This window comes from Microtus ochrogaster, unplaced genomic scaffold (assembly GCF_000317375.1).
Source record: "Microtus ochrogaster isolate Prairie Vole_2 unplaced genomic scaffold, MicOch1.0 UNK35, whole genome shotgun sequence".
Taxonomy (NCBI): domain Eukaryota; kingdom Metazoa; phylum Chordata; class Mammalia; order Rodentia; family Cricetidae; genus Microtus; species Microtus ochrogaster.
In genome coordinates, this window is record NW_004949133.1 from 3,585,321 (window position 1) to 3,601,534 (window position 16,214).

At 43.6% G+C, this 16,214-nt stretch overlaps 1 protein-coding gene across 1 annotated transcript in view; it reads left to right on the forward strand.

Moving 5' to 3' along the window:
• Window positions 1-13,826, forward strand: part of Slamf7 (SLAM family member 7) — a 14,617-nt gene extending 791 nt beyond the window's left edge. The window contains 8 exon segments of the mRNA XM_005368603.2: window positions 6,383-6,700; window positions 7,627-7,899; window positions 8,108-8,224; window positions 10,684-10,787; window positions 11,685-11,747; window positions 12,675-12,741; window positions 13,683-13,713; window positions 13,715-13,826. Coding sequence (XP_005368660.2) covers window positions 6,383-6,700; window positions 7,627-7,899; window positions 8,108-8,224; window positions 10,684-10,787; window positions 11,685-11,747; window positions 12,675-12,741; window positions 13,683-13,713; window positions 13,715-13,826 — 1,085 coding nt within the window.
• Window positions 13,827-16,214: the final 2,388 nt, after the last annotated feature.

Genomic DNA, 16,214 nt, shown 5'->3' on the forward strand with positions numbered 1-16,214 from the left:
CCAAGCCACACAGGGTTTTCAATCCTTCCCTTCTCATACCAGACCAAACTAAGTGACTCAAATCTACAGTCTGTCACACCTCCTTGAATTCATCAAACCTTGCATTGCTAGGAAGCACCTGGTCCTAAGTAGGTTGCCCTAAAAACAGACTTGTTTCTAAAATACTACCTGAACGGAAATGGTGATCAGAACTAGAATAAAGACGAGGTGGGGGAGGGCATGCCAGGGCTTTGAAGAGCCCAGGTGCTCACCTGAAACATCTGTAGTGCGGTAGGTATGTAACCTGAGTCTCCTGCTATTCTACTCCAGTAGGCTGTGGGAAGTCTGGGGTTCCATCTCCTGTGGCTGAAAAGAGTCAGAGATTGTCCTAGAACCCCCAAAAGACAGAGCAGTGGAAGCAGTACAGACCCTGGATGCAAGTTTCCTAGTTTAACTTTGTACTGGATTGCTGTGAGCGAGCATCTTTGTACTTTGAACTTTGCTTTTCTGTGTATAACAGATAGATAAAAGCAAATTGATTCAGTAAGAGTGGCCATTTAAGTTCCTGATACCCCAAGGTACTTTGGGGGGCATCTCCTTACAAACCTATGAGACAGGGACTTAAAGATAAGGAAACAGACTGGGAGAGGTCGAGTTTCTTAGGCAAGATCACGCCGTGATTACAAGGGAAAGGAGGAACGGAGCGTCCACAGCTGGCGCTGTCTCCCACACACCGAGCGCTAACCAACAGCTTCAGCTGTCAACCTGACCCTGGAAAGGTGTTCAGGAAAAATGCATTTGGACTGAGTCCCCCGCAGCAAGAGCCGGATGTCATTTCTTCCTTCCCCAGGTACAGGAGCCCAAGTCAGGGACTGGAAAGACCATCAACAAACAGGTCTCACTGTTTGGGGGCGTGGTAATACCAATGGGATGCCACTCTGGACAACTTGACAGGAGTGGCGAGGCTAGCTCCCGCAGCCTTTCTGTTCTCACCAGGGTAAGGGGGGCAGCAGTCTGTTCCTTTGAGTATTTCATAATGGTCGGGTAATACAATGGCTTTAAGGAAAACAAAGATGAGTGGTGGGTATGGGGGATCGCTGCAAAGAACCAGAGAAAAAGACAGGGAAGAGAGCGGGAGACAAACAAGAGGTAAAGAAGCAAATGAGGCAGCCTGGATGTGTCAGGCAAGGGGTGTGAGGGACTGGAAAGTTTGTGAGTTCTGTTGTGTGTGTACCCCATGGTATTGATTTATAATGCAATTTTCAGGGGATGTTAGAAAAGAAGTTATCTAAAGGGCCACTCATTTCAAACCACTTTATTATGAAAGCAGTGTTTTTCACTTACGAACAGAAACATGTAAGTGATTCTACCTTTGCTTGTAGCCTCCCTGGCAGTGAGGAAACCCCAAAGCCTTGGCTCTCTGTTCTTTGCCCCTCTCCCTAAGGTTCCCAGAAAGATGGAGATTTTTGAGACTCCAGCTGTAGCAAGAGGTACAGGGGAAAATCTTGCCTTTAGCGCCTTGGTTCGTGGCCTCCCACATTATCCTGAGTCTAGTCTCCCTGTCTGGGAAATAGAATGGAATCAGGCTAATTATTACCCCCTGAAGATTCCTCCCAGGTCTCAGATGTTCTGTTCTTGACTTCCATGAGGAGGACTGTCCAGTGTGGTGGTGTCTGTGGCATTGTCAAGGGCTGGGCTGACAGGCAGTTGGAGCTTTGCCAGGCCCCTCCCCTGTGTTTTCCTCCTGGGCTGCCTGCCCTCCTGGGGCTGGGGCTGCTTCTTGCTGCTCCAGTTCACTGTTCTTTTGACCTTTTCCGGGGGAATGTCACAAGAGAGAGAAGTGAAAATATGAAAGGGCGCAACATGAGGCTGGAGATGTTGTCTCATTCTGCTCCAAAGTGTCTCTCAGAGATGATGATGCTCCTGACACAAAGACAGAGAGGTGAAAAGCGGACAGCCTCCTGGTCCAGCGCCTTCCGCCTCTCCGTACTGGCTGCCAGGGAGATTTGCAGTGGTGACTAAACCTTTGTCTTACTACGAAGTCACCCACTGCTGTTTTGTGAACTATTTTCTTAAATGCCTCAGACATGAAACTTGAAAAATGGAAAGCCTTCTCAAAGAGCCTTCTGCTCTTGGCGTCTCCCACCAATGCTCTTGGCGCCTCCCACCAATGCCCTTGGCGCCTCCCACCAATGCCCTTGGCACCTCCCACCAATGCCCTTAGCACCTCCCACCATGCTGTCACCTGTTCTTGTTCTGTATTTGTCAAAATACTTTCAGATCCACATTCACTCTCCCCAAATTCCTAGGACTTGAAGGTGTTTTTCCCTCAGAGAACTGAAACTCAAAATAGTAAATGTTAAAAGGGGGGGCCTCTGAAATGGATGATCTCTACCCCTACCTCTGTCTCTCAAATTGAGGTTCATCAAAGTTGGGCCTCATGTGCATCTGCCAAGGACTCTAACACTGAGCTACATCCCTGCCATTTTTGTGGTTTTGGAAAAGTCACTCAGCCCTGGTATCCTCATTTATGAAATGAAATGAAGTGTTAACTCTTATCTCCTGAGCTTGTTCTGAAGATCAACAAAGGCAAGTCCATCAGACTGGCTTACAGACACCAAGTGTTTGTCTCTAGAATTATGACTGTGGAGGAGCTGGAATGGGTCCTGTGTCCCTTGACTCCCACTGAAGACAGAGAGCCCTTTTTCATTCTGCAGTGTGCTGGTAGGAAGGGAAGGCAACATATCCTTCTCTGGGCACGGTGATGCCACAACAGGGTAATCTGGGACATAACACCTGTAGACTGGTCATTGGCTAATTCACACACTCAAAAATGATGTGTCCAGTCACCACAGCATATGTCTCCCTACATGCACATATGATGCACATATGGTGCATGTGTGTGCGGGTGCGCATGTGAGTGTACACACACACACACAACTGAGGATCAGGAAAGAGAAGATACTTGTTGATTGACAGCAAGTGGGTTTTGTATTTTCCATAGCCTTATAACATTATCTTGGCCTTAGAGTTAAAGCCCCAGGCTTCTCTCAGGTCATGTGATAACTCTAAGGAAATCACTGGGCCAGAGGAGAATATCACTAAAGCTGAGCGCCATCAGACTTACCCAAACCACTTGGCTGATGTGAAATCAGAGGTCAAGGGAGCACAGAGGAAGCAGGTCACCCCATTCCCTGCGGACAGGTGGGAGAGTGGCATCTGAGGAAGGTAGGTGAGTCTCATGGGACCCAGATCTTTAGGAAGGAATTGGTAGTCATACATTCTCTAGCAAACACATCCCGTCTATGGCCACTGGGCTTCATAGAGCCCAAGAAATCCAGGAATGTGGCCCAGTACGAAATTGGAAACATACTTACAACACTATGGGATGCTTCTAGTAAGTCTGCTGTGCAGTTCTCAAGGGCAAAATTTTCAGATGACTGTCATGGCACGATGTCAAAAGGTTGAGCAGTCTTGTGAGTCCAGACTCCAGGTCAGGCTAAACGCCTCCACGGAATCCCCACAGCAATCATTACTTCCCTTCTCATAGCACGTGCTGTTGCTTAACTGCTGATTTCTTCCATTTTGAGAGCGCAAGGATCATGACCATCTTGCTCAAGCCCTCAGTTCTCTCTTTAGCTCCTAAAAAGGTCAAGCATACCAAACACAGTCTGCTTAAATATGAGCAAACTGTAGCACCATGCCTGGAAGTGATGAAGATGATGCCAAAGTTTCATCTCAACTTTGAGCATTTTTTAAAAATGTCTCTGGTTTTCTAGATCCCATTTCTCAGTCACTGGGATAATAAAACTAAACTGGCTGGAATTTCCCAACACTGTTTTTGGTTTGTTAACCCATTATTTAGGAAATAGCAGGGAACTGTTTCCTTCAGTTAACTTTCTTTTCCATCCTGAAGATACACTTAAGATAGAACAGTAATCTAAGGATGGTTGCACTTAGGGGGTGGAGGCAGGAAGATCAAGAGGTCAAGACTCTGGAGCTCAGGGGCTAAGAGAAATTTGCTGCTCTCGCAGGGAACTTGGGGTTGATTCCCACACTCACATGGTGGCTCACAACCACCTGTAACTCCATTTCCAGGGGGTGTCTGTCCTCTTCTGCATTTGACAGGTACCAGGCACACACATGGTATACATACCCACACGTTGACAAAATACTGATACATATAAAGTCAAATTTAAAAACCTAAAAAAATACTTTAAAAAAAAAGTGTTCAAGGTCATTCTCCCTTAGTTCCATAGCAAGTTTGAAGCCAACTTTGTAAAAAGAAAAAGGAAAAAAAAATAAGAAGAGGCAGGAGAGAGGAGGAAGAGAATGAGTGATGGTGCTCCATGGAGCACTCTGCCCCATGCCATCCTCCACTTCCCTCCTAACAAAGGACAGCGAATTTCAGATTTTCCTCACCCTTGCTCCACATTACTCATATCTGGTGACATTTACCCTGAGAAAGTTGACACCTACCATGAGGGAGTCAAAAGAGGGCTTCCTCCTGGCTGAAGCACATGCACATGTGCTAACATACTAAAGCCCTGGTCTCAGTTTGCCCCTTAAACACTTTGCTATGGTTTATATGTGATCTTTCACACCCATGAGTTTGAGACTAAAAGCACTGTGGTGAGGTAGAGGTGATAAAACCTCTAAGAGCTAAGGCCTAGCAGAGGCTGTTAGGTGACGAGGGTACCATTATTCTGAGACAGAAACGCTCCCACTTTCTTGGAGTAAGTTAACTGTGCTGAGAGCAGATTTGTTGTGGTGAGGCCCATCTGTTCTTGGCCTCTTCTGCACAGGGGTGATTTCCCTTCTGTTTCTCTGCCGTCTTGTGACCCAACCAAGAGAACCCTTCACCAAAGGCTTCACATATGGTGTTGCACACGCTCAGATTTTCAACCTCCCAAACTGTAAGTTAGTTTTTCTTTATAAAGTATCCACCTTCAAGCATGTTGTTATTCCTTCAGAAAAGGACAGATACATACTATAAAAGGGAGTGAGTAATACAAGTCCCCCAAAACCAATGTGAAAATGAAATTACTTGAAGGTCCAGGAATTTGACCCACTTGGAGGGCAAGTGATACCCAATCTTCACCTGAGTTCAAAATATTTACCCTTTCTGTCTCTGTCATTGAAATGTAAGAATGAAGGCATCAATTGGTCAAATAAATCAGAGTACATTTGATTTTGTCTATAACTTTTACTGGGACTATTTTTCCATCCTTTGAGACAGTTAAAGTAAAAGCAGTCTAAAACCATTCCCGCCTTTGTATTATAAGAGTAGGGAACTTTTTGAAAACTCAAATTTAACTAGATACTTCGACAAGATTGCAGGGATGTAAAGTATATGTACACTGACTAAGAAGTTATAGGAGAAAATCTTTGAAAATGGAAATTTTTTTCCAGGAAGAGAAGCCAGTACTTCTGAAGGTTCCCCAGACCTGTACTTAAGGGAGTAAATCCTGTTCTGTCTGACGAAAGTAAAAATCTTCCTCCTCTAAGAACTTTAACAGCTAAAGAAAGTTCATAGCACATGCTTTAAATTTCTTGCCTCAGTGCTTTTGCTAGCCCCAGATTTTGTCCCTTAGACTTTTACAGAGAGTTACCCCGTCACCATCACTGTAAATGCTTACTGAGTTGGTGACTTCTGGAAGTTCCACCAAGAGTCATTCTTTCATACGGAGTCACAAAACTAGTGATGACTGCTTCAGAGTCAGGCTCTACCAGGTGAGCTAAGACTGTGTTGGTCAAAGCAACAAAATTCTTGTGGAATGAAAACCCTACAGCAATTTTTAGCATGTGAGGTGAGCGTCTTAATGCTCCCCAACACTCCGACTCACCCTTTTTCTTCTCCCCACACAACCATATTATGTAAGTACAGAAGCTTTTTGTGGGGATGACCTCGAGTCTACTAATGCATCTCAAACTGGGAAGAGAGGTCATCCTTACACGTGTCCACTATTGCTGTCCCTACAAACATCTAGCTCTCCTCCCATTACCATGGTGATGCTTGTGAACCAGTGTTTCTGGTTTGGGCAGCCTATCTCATCAGCTTCGTGCTAAACATCTCTGGAGTAATCTGGTTTTCCTAAGAGACCCAGATAGAAACTTCTTTAGTTGTCTCTCCCCACCTCCCCCAACAACAGGAACCTGTCGAGGATGGAGCTGGGCTTTCAAGTTTACCACAGTTTGGACTACTCCGCTGGGGGTCTCTGAGAATGTGGTGTGATGGTGGCAGGTGTCCTTGCAGGCAGAAGGGTCTGTTCTCAATGCCACCTCAATGTGGATGAGGTTCTGTTTCTATTGAACTTGAAGATATGTCACAGGATCTTCCAAAGACTCAAAGGTTGTGGTAACTTGTGACAAGAGCTTATGTTATCGTTTTCTGTGTCTGCAGTGACAGCAAAAACTTCTGGAACTCTGAAGGAGATGGTTGGTGCCCTTGGTGGATCTGTGACCTTCAGTCTGAATTTCACAGGAAAACAGGTTGACACTATTGTATGGACCTTCAAGACACTTTCTTTTGCCATCATAGTTAAGGACAAAGTCATAGTGACTCAAAATCATAACAAAGAAAGGATAGTCTTCCCAGATGGAAGCTACTCCATGACACTTAGCCAGTTGAAGAAGAATGACTCAGGTGTCTACCGGGCAGAGATTTACAGTACATCTCTTGAGTCTCCCTTCACCCAGGAATATGTGCTGTATGTCTATGGTAAGTAGACTTGGTTCTAATGGTGGATGGTAGGCATACAGATGTAGTGAGCATCCTGATACAGTGGATGTTCAAGTTAAGTTTGGATAATCACACAGCAAGGATCAGGGAGCAGAGAACTCCTGCGCTGATGATATGGCCTGGGTAACAGTAAGAGAAAGGCAGAGAGGGAGAGAGGAAAGAGAAACCACTCAGGAAGTTAAACTTGCAAACCAGTCAGCTCTCTCTACCAGAAGAGTTATTTGTCCTGTGCACTGAACTATAGTATCAGAGATACCAAGAGAAGGGACCCAAGACTAGCTTGCAGGAGTTAGGCAATGCACCTTGAGCCAGGCTTATATTCCATTGAGATACTGCGGAAGGCAATAGAAATGAGTTAATCTGCAGACAATCTAGCTGGGGGAAGGATGAAGAGGAAAAAGGTATTTGCACAGAAATATTTAATGGACCAAACTCTAGGATAGATAAGCTGTTGCTGATATTCTAAGCATAAAGGAGTAGGCACAAGTTAGTGAGAAGTGTTACTACGTTATTATTATTCTCCGTAAGAGGATAAAGGAAAGTGTGTTCAAGAAAGTCCGAGAACAAGCAATGAAAAGCCTCTGCCTAAAGACTGGGTAGTATTTAAATACAAGTAAGGTCAGTGTTTGCCCTGCATCTAGGCGTGGTGAATGTCACTACATTGTTGTTGTATGATTATCTCTGCTAGAATAGTTGCTATTGTTATTCTTGCTATATAGGCAGAGCCAAGCAGACTTAAGAGGTCTCTTTCCCAGATAAGAATAAGACATTCTGTTCTGAATTGTTACTTGCTTACCCTTTTTGAATTTACCAGCAAGAGTCGGGTCCAAGGTAAAGAAGGGTAACTCAGAGAAGGTTGAGCTCAGGACTAACTTCCATCCTCTGTTGTGCTATGTCTTTTACAGAGTATCTGTCAAGGCCCAAAGTCACCTTGAATGGGCAAGACAACATAAATGGCACCTGCACAACCAACCTGACATGCTCCATGGACAAGGGAGGGGAGAATGTGACCTATAGCTGGAAAGCCATTGGGCATGAAGTCAATGAATCTCATGATGGTGCCGTCCTCCCCATCTCCTGGAGATTGGGAGAAAAAGACAAGACTTTAATTTGCATGGCCAGGAATCCCATCAGCCAAAGTTCCTCGATCCCCACCCACGTCCAGGATCTCTGTGGAGGTAACAGTCTCCTCTCTCCAGGAGCCTCTGGTTGGAGAAATGTTATCTTCTTTAGCTCCCCGTTTCTATAGAAACAGGCTCCGTGTCAACTAAAGGCCTCTGGGAAAGCAGCAGGCTGGGAGGAATATGGAAGTTAGGTCCTTTTGCCTAGCTGACTTTACCACACACATCCACCCTCCTCATGCCTCTCTTTATTTTCTCTTTAAAGATGCTGCCAAGGACCTAAATTCATCCAGCATCATCCTATATATCCTGCCAGTGTTAATTGCACTTGGTCTCTTGCTGGTGATTATTCCTGTTGCTATGCATACAGAGAAAGGAAAAGGTAAAGCATTTATGATTTTTTGCTTCATATATGTTCTCCTTTTTATTCCTCATGCAATACATTAATCTGTGTGCAAGATTTAGTGTTGAAGATATAAAACCAGGAGGCCATGGTCTCTTCCCTTAAGAAATGCACAGTCAGTGGCTAGACAGAGAGAGCTCATTCAGTAAAGTGCTTGCCATACAAGTGTGAGGACCTGAATTCAAACCTCAGAACTCATACTTTTAAAAAAAAAAATCCAGACGTAGCAGCATGTACTTGTAATCTCAACACTGGGGAGGTGGAGATAGGTGGTTCCCTGGGGCTTATACTGGAAACTAGCCTAGTCTAACCTGTTAGTCCCAAGCCAGTGCGAGATTCTGTCTCATAAAGCAGGGTAGACAACACCTGCAGAACAACACCCAAAGCTGATCTCTGCCCTTCCCACACATGCACACATGAATATGAACATACACACATATACAGAAAGAGAAGTGCATGCCATAGTTGTAAGCCTTAGCTCCAAAGTAGAGAATGTAGTCCTTGCATTCTCTCTTGAGGACAGAGTCTCTTTCTAGTGCCTACTCCTGTCCTTCCTTCAGAAGGATGTGGTCCTTCTGATGATACAGGTCATACATTGTTGATTCTTGTAACAGGAGGGCCTGCTTGTTGTCAGGGTTTCTGTCCTGCCCAGTTCCCACAATTGTTTAGCCCCAAAGAAAATCATACAGAAGTCTCCATAAGATTATAAATTGATTTCCCATTAGCACATGCTTCTTATTAGCTCTTGTAGCTTATATTAACCCATTATTCTTATCTCTGTTACCCACATGGCTCAGTACCTTTTTCAGTGGGGCAGGTCACATTCTGCTTCTTCGGTGGTCTGGGCAGGACTGCAGAAAGAGCTTCCTTCTTCCCAGAATTCTCCTGTTCTCATTGCCTCGCCTCTACTTTCTGTCTGGTTGTCCCACCTATACCTCCTGCCTGGTGACTGACCTATCAGTGTTTATTTAAAACATAATTGACAAACAAAATCTCTTCTCCAAAGTAACATACCTTTTGACTTCAATTTTGAAGTCAAAGTCTTTTCAAAATAATGATCTTAGCCAGGCGGTGGTAGCGCACTCCTTTAACCCCAGCACTCAGGAGGCAGAGGCAGGCAGATCTCTGGGAGTTTGAGGCCAGCTTGGTCTACAAGAGCTAGTTCCGGGACAGGCACCAAAGTTACAGAGAAACCCTGTCTTGAAAAACAAAAAACAAAAAACAAAAAACAAAAAAATCAAAATAACAATCTTAGATTAATTCAGCAGCATTTATATTCAAATGTGTTTTAGCAGCTTTTATTCCTTCCTCAGCCATCAAACAATTTAACAACACCATAACATTCAGTATCTAGACTCTCTGTGTATTTTTCATCTTTATGTGGCTTTATTTTAACCTCTATTTTCCTTTGTTTTTTTTTTTAAAAAGGGGGGGAAGTGGTGCAGGACAATCATCTATATTCTGTCAATTATATTTAAATAAATGCAGATTGGCTGATAGCCAGGCAGGAAGTATAGGCCAGAAAACCAGACAGAAAATAGAGGTGGGACAATGAAAACAGTAGTGTTCTGGGAAGAAGGAAGCTCTTTCTGCAGTCCTGCTCAGATCATGGAAGAAGCAGGATGTGATATGCCCTGCTGAAAAAGGTACTGAGCCATGTGGCTAACATAGATAAAAATAATGGGTTAATATATGTTATAAGAGCCAATACGAAGCCTGATCTAATTGGCCATTCAGTTTATAACTTACGGAGACCTCTGTGTGATTTTCTTTGGGACTTGCCGGCTGTGGGAACTGGGCAGGACAAAAACCCCAACAAGCAGCCCCTCCTGCTACAGCTTCTGCTCCTTCCCAGAAGGAAGGTCTCCCTGCCCTTCCTATGCTTATCCCTGTCAGAGTCCCCAACCAGATTGTCTTCCATACTCAATCAGCATCAAGATTCCTCTTACCCCTTCACCTCAGGCTAGGCACATTACTCTTGGACAAACCTTTCTTTGTCTCTCTACATTGTACCCCATCCTGTGTCCCAAAACCTTTATTTGTTTCCCATCTTCCTACCAGCACTATCCATGGTGGGGTAAGAGTAGAGTGTGGAGGAAAAGTTGCAGCAATAGTTGAGTACAAATGCAGACTTTGAGATAGTCTTTGAGATATTCTTTGAGAACGCCTCTGTGAGAGGCATTTTGGGAATGTTGCTGACCCCCTCTGCTTCTCACTGTAGCCACCTTGATTTGGAGATTTGGAAGTGGATAATTCATCCTGATTTGTCCAGAATTTTCTCCAGTTTAATATTGAAAGTTTTCTGCCCTATAAAGTGTTTCCGTTTCAGAGTGACTAGGATGGTTGGTCACTCTGAGTATATCATCCAAGTTTTGTGGGCCAGGCGAGACTGTGAACAGTAAGAAAGGCAGTCTTTGATTCTCTAAACCTGGTTTCAGTTTCCAAGGAACACATGGAGAACGTGGACATCCACCAGAAAAAGCCAAACTTCTGTCCCCACTTGGAAGAGAATCCAGAATATGACACAATCCCTTACATGAACGTGAGTCCCTTTCCATTTTCTTTTCTGTAATCAGATCCATCCCTCCAAGGCTTTATTTACTTCACTTGAGACTACCCTCTCTACAATATTGGGTAGCATAAGAAAAGGAAGGGGATTAAGATGTACAGTCTTTGACTTCAGTCAGTCTGCCTCCCCCACACCTTAACTCATAGCCGTGCAGAAGTTGGTGAACTTTAGAACCCTTGATTCTCCACACCTGTACCACTCACGTGAGCAGTTCCATGAGTCACCTCTTCCTTTTTACAGTAGATGATGATGGTCTTTGCTTCCTCACAGGAGGTTGGAAGCTGGTCTGCTTTGTAGCCTACTCAACTTGCTAAGTCAAAATTTATCACCTCTTCCTCTTCTCTTGCTCAGGTTACACCCACACAGACTATAAGGCTGCCCTACATGGTCAAGAAATAAGCTTAAATTCACCCAGGATGTTTTTTTCCTTTCTAATCATGAGTCTTTGTTCTTGGTATTGCTCTATTTTGGCTCATTGGGCATCCTTACTGTTTCACCAAGAGACCTTGAATTACTAGATAAGTCCATTTTTAACACTGACACTATAACTTCATGTTAGCCTTTGGCCACCTTAGGAGACTCATAGTTCATGAGATATATCTCAACATATTTTGAAATCCATTGAAGTATAATACAGAAAATGTGATAAAAATGAATAAAAATATGAATAAAAACACAATGATTAATAGGCATTGTTAAGCAGTTACTAACAAGAGAACTTCTCTGCCTATCCCAGAACCTTCTTTTTCTTCTCTCTGTGGTCTCTTACATATACTTTGCTTTCTTTGGATTGTGTGTCTCCATGGTCTTGTCTGTGTGACTCAGAAGTTAGGTGATAATTATGTTTGTTTGTTGTTGGTTTATTAATAGGAAACAAATATGGAAGAGGTAGCAGCAAACACACTTTATTCCACTGTGCAGATTCCCAAAGTGGTAAGGACCTTTATTGCTGACTCTCATCCTAACTGCCAATCCCTTTTCTGTGGCTCATGTTCAGATTTACATTTCGTAGGGATTCTCAGTCCCTGGTGTTAAAACAGACCCCTGCCAGTCTCTCATGTCTGCCTGGGGTGGGGAGTCCTCCTTGTGACGCCAGACATGTTGAGGCCATTTAGCTTTGAGCATGTACCTAGACAGGTTCTTCAGGGCTTTGTTTGAGGTTACCCAAAAATGTAGGAAATAGATGAAAACTGTTTTATTGGAACAAACAAAGTAGGAAGGGGATTCTAGATTGGATTGACATAGAAAAGCAGAAGGGTTCTGTCTAGAGTCATAGAGAGGGGACAGGCCATCTACAGCTTGTGCTATGCACAGGAAGAGAGGGGTCATGGGTAAAGACTCTGGAGTAGCATGTAACTGGAGGAGGGAGATTTTCTTGCTCTGGTTATATTACATCTATTTTGCACCCTCCCTGCCAAAACCCAAATGTGGTAAGATGCATAGCTTATCCCTTCATCACCTGTGATTTGAAGAGGCAGGGGCACCTTTTTGTCTGTTTTTCCTTCCTGTCCAAAAGAATTGAAAAGACAAGGATATTGAAGATGGTTTTCTTAGTGGCAGAAATGCTTGTGAATTTATTATAAGATTACTCAGTTTGTTAAGCATGGAGAAAGATAAATATATTTCCCTTAAGAATAATCTCTCTCAGCTAAAAGTAAACATAAGGACTGTATGTGAAGCAGCTATGGGTTGGGTACCGAGAGGGTTGAAGGGGAAGGGAGAGGTAGGGAGGCAGCAGAGAAAAATGTAGAGCTCAATAAAAATAAATTTTAAAAAAGAATGTCTGGGATGACAGGTCTTCTATGAGAGTGCTTGGGCTCTGCTCATGTCCAATGTTCTTCTTCCCATGTCTGCCCGCAGGTGAAGAGTCCCAGCTCCCTGCTTGCAATGCCACCTACGTCAAGGCCATTAAGCTTTGAAAACATTATCTAGACAGCAGTACTCTCTCTTCTCAGGCCAGCTAAACACAAAGAATTCACCATTCTCGGCAGAAATGGAAACTTCTGTCGCAGACTGAATGTAAATGCCTCCCCATGCACTTGCATACAGATGGCAAAGGCCAGACTTAAGGAGTTTCAAAGAACAATGACTCTTGGGGATTGGCATGGAGCCCATTCCTATTTCATTTAGTGGAGAAATTTGTTTCTAGACACCACAACACCAATGCTGTGACACAGCCATACTCCCTTTGTTCGTATTTATAGTAAGAAATCAAAGCAAAGAAAAGAACAGGAAGATGAAGAAAATATGCAGTTTGATAAACAGCATGAATGCATTTAAAGTTGTTGGGACATTGGGTATGCACAAAGAAGCTGCAACGGTTAAAGAGAAGAGCTGCATTGAAGAGTAACCCCAGACTTTGCACTAGGACAGTAGAAAAGAAGCGCTGAGAGCGAGGCCCTATCTATCAAGAACTCCAACTGAAAAGCCCATTTGAAAAGATTTCATTTAAAAGGAAGAATGTCTGAACACAGAGCATCCTACTTCAGTACATTAGACTGAAAACGCGTTTCTCCGGATTCACCTGCGCGGGTTCTCAGAGCCTGCGGAAGCCCTGACTCAAAGGGGTGTGACTCTACCCTGGACCATCTGCAGAATTTGGCAATGTCCATATGCTGGTTCTTTTGCTTACAGGCAGAATGTAGAAGCTAGGAGCCACTGAGGCTTGCTCTGAGTATATATCAAGGTTGGTCTTTCTGAGTGGAACTGCCAAGCAACCTTGCATGAAACTATGAAGGCAAAGCCTAGGTTGCAGTATAGACTCCAAGATTCTGGAGCTGCCAGGAACATGAAGCATCTGCTGAGAAAACTTCAGGCACTGAATATACCCAAGAAAGAGGTCATGTGTGCTTTTGTTAGAATAAAAAGGCCTCCCCAAATCAACTGGAGCATACATGATGCCACAGCGTACCCAGGATGCCAGATACGGAGCTTCAGGATTTACGTTTCCCTGCTGGGTTTGACCTAGCTTTGGTCTGTTCTTTCTTTGCTGTGCACTCCCTTTTGGAGTGATGGAATGTGAATGTTTTTTCTCCCATTGTACATTGTAATTATGTAAGATTTTTTTTAAATATCTTATAGGGGCTCACAGCTAAGAGTTTGCCTTGCATCTTATAAAAGACATTGGCATTGAACTGTTATAACCAGGGACTCTTAAAGTTCGATGGAATACATTTTGCACTGTATGATGACCATGAGCTTATGTGAGCCAAGGTGTGACTGTTATAGATTGAGTCTAAAGCATGTTCCACAGGCTCATGTGTTTGAATACTTGGTGTTCAATTTGGACAATTGGTGGTGTTAGTTAGGGATGCTGTAGAACCTACAGAAGACAAGGCCTGCCTGGAGATGGTACATCCACAGGAGGAAGACCTTGAAGGTGATATTCACTTTTGGCTTTGGGCAGAGCCTTCTGCTTCTACCTCAGACAGAGTCCTGCCCACCACGATGTAAAGAAGCAGCCATTGCAAACACCCTCTAATGTAGACTGAGCCCCTACAGCCTTCATGCCTTCTGATGATGGATTTCATCGCTGGAACTCAAAACCAAAATAACCTTCTGCCCTCATGAGTTGCTTCTGTCAGGATTCTGGCCTCAAAACAAGAGGACCAACTAATACAACTTCCTTCCAGAATAAGCTACTTGTATGCTGCTTTGGACCCTGAGGTTCATTGTTCCACTGCTGAGAACTCTCGTCAGACCCAGAGTCTGTAGTCCTGTAAATGTGACTATGAATCTGTCGGTCCTAAGGAAAAAAGCCCAGAAATGTATATATTAATTAAGACCTCGGAACAAGATCTCAAGTCACATCCTATTCTATAACTTGAGATCAGAACTATAACAGGAGACTGCTTACCAGGACAGACATGTCCAGCATGAGCAGGTTTAACAGCCCCAAATGATGTATTATTAATGGAGTCAACAGCTATGTGCCATATAGCTGTGACATAGGTACTATGTCAGACTTGGCTGTTTATTCCAACACACTCTGATCTTGCTTGACACTTCATGAACAACTTTACAGAGAGCCACAGAAACAATGCCTATACAGTCCCAGAAGTCCCCATGTGGGCATGCAAGTGCCGGAGGTCAAAATGCACAAGGATAGGATATTCAGTTAAACCCCTATGTGTGGCTGGTACCATCCCCCATTGAGTGTCCATCACTCAAAGCAAATGGTGAAGGACAAGGACCCCTTACCTCTACTTTACTTTTCCCTTGCATGTTCCAAAGGAAAAGCCTATGCTCTGGGCCTTTAAAGGAGCCAATTATTCTCAACAGAGAAATAGCCTGAATCCACATTTTGGATTTAGTCAAAGAGCTGGAGTCAAAGAATAGCTGAGTCTGGGGTTTGATGGCTTGAAAATGTTTACAACTGTTAAGAACTTATGCTAGGTAGAATAGACATATTCCTTGCCCCATAGAACTCATTTTAATTTTTTGGTGTTGTGAAAGAGACATGGGAACACATAGAGCAGTGTGTGTGTGTGTGTGTGTGTGTGTGTGTGTGTGTGTGTGTGTGCGTGCACGTACATGTGCATCTGATAGATTTCCAGAACCAGAACTTATATATCTTGAATGAGGATGCTAAAAGGGAACCAAGATTCTAAGGTTGAAGGACATAAACTCAAATAGTTTTAAAACATGTTGAAAAAAGAGGAAGCGTGTTTCTATAAAGAAGAAGTATCTGGAGTGAGGAAGCACTCCCAAATATAAGATGGAAGCAAAAACAGAAGAAACTGGGGAAGGAGGAAGTTTGAGGCTAAAGTCTTGAGGGGAAATGAAAGCTAAAAAGCTAAAAATAGGATGCATTCCCCAACATGGCAACCCTGTCAAGACCACAAAGGATTGAGCTAGCCTCTGCCCAGAGCTGCATGCCCAAGGCACAGATGTAAATGTTATTAAATACTACATATCACTGTATTTATTACTCTAATTAAAAAGTAAAATATTATTTAAATAAAATCAGTATGTATTAAGGAAGGTTTCCCCCAAAGTTTTCATGAAGGTGAGAGGAAGGACCCATACCAGCACTTGGGGGAGAGAACTGCTTATCGTGCAGTCAGGAGAAACCAGGACTTCAAGTTTGTCCAGATAATAATAAATATGTAATTTGATTCTTTTAAAGACATTGTGGAATTCACATACAGAAATATGCATTATGTTGCAATTTTCCATAGACAAATTCTGGAAACTCCCTAAGAGTGAGCCCATAAATAAGGTTAAAAGACTAAAGAGTATAGGGTAGGGAGCTGGAAGGCGACTCAGCAGTTATAAGCACCAGCTCATTTTCCAAAGGAGTTTAATCCTCAGTACTGAGAAGGTGGCTCACAAACATCAGTAACTCCATTTCCAGGGCATCTTATACCCTCTTCTGACCTCCACGGGTACCATGCAGGC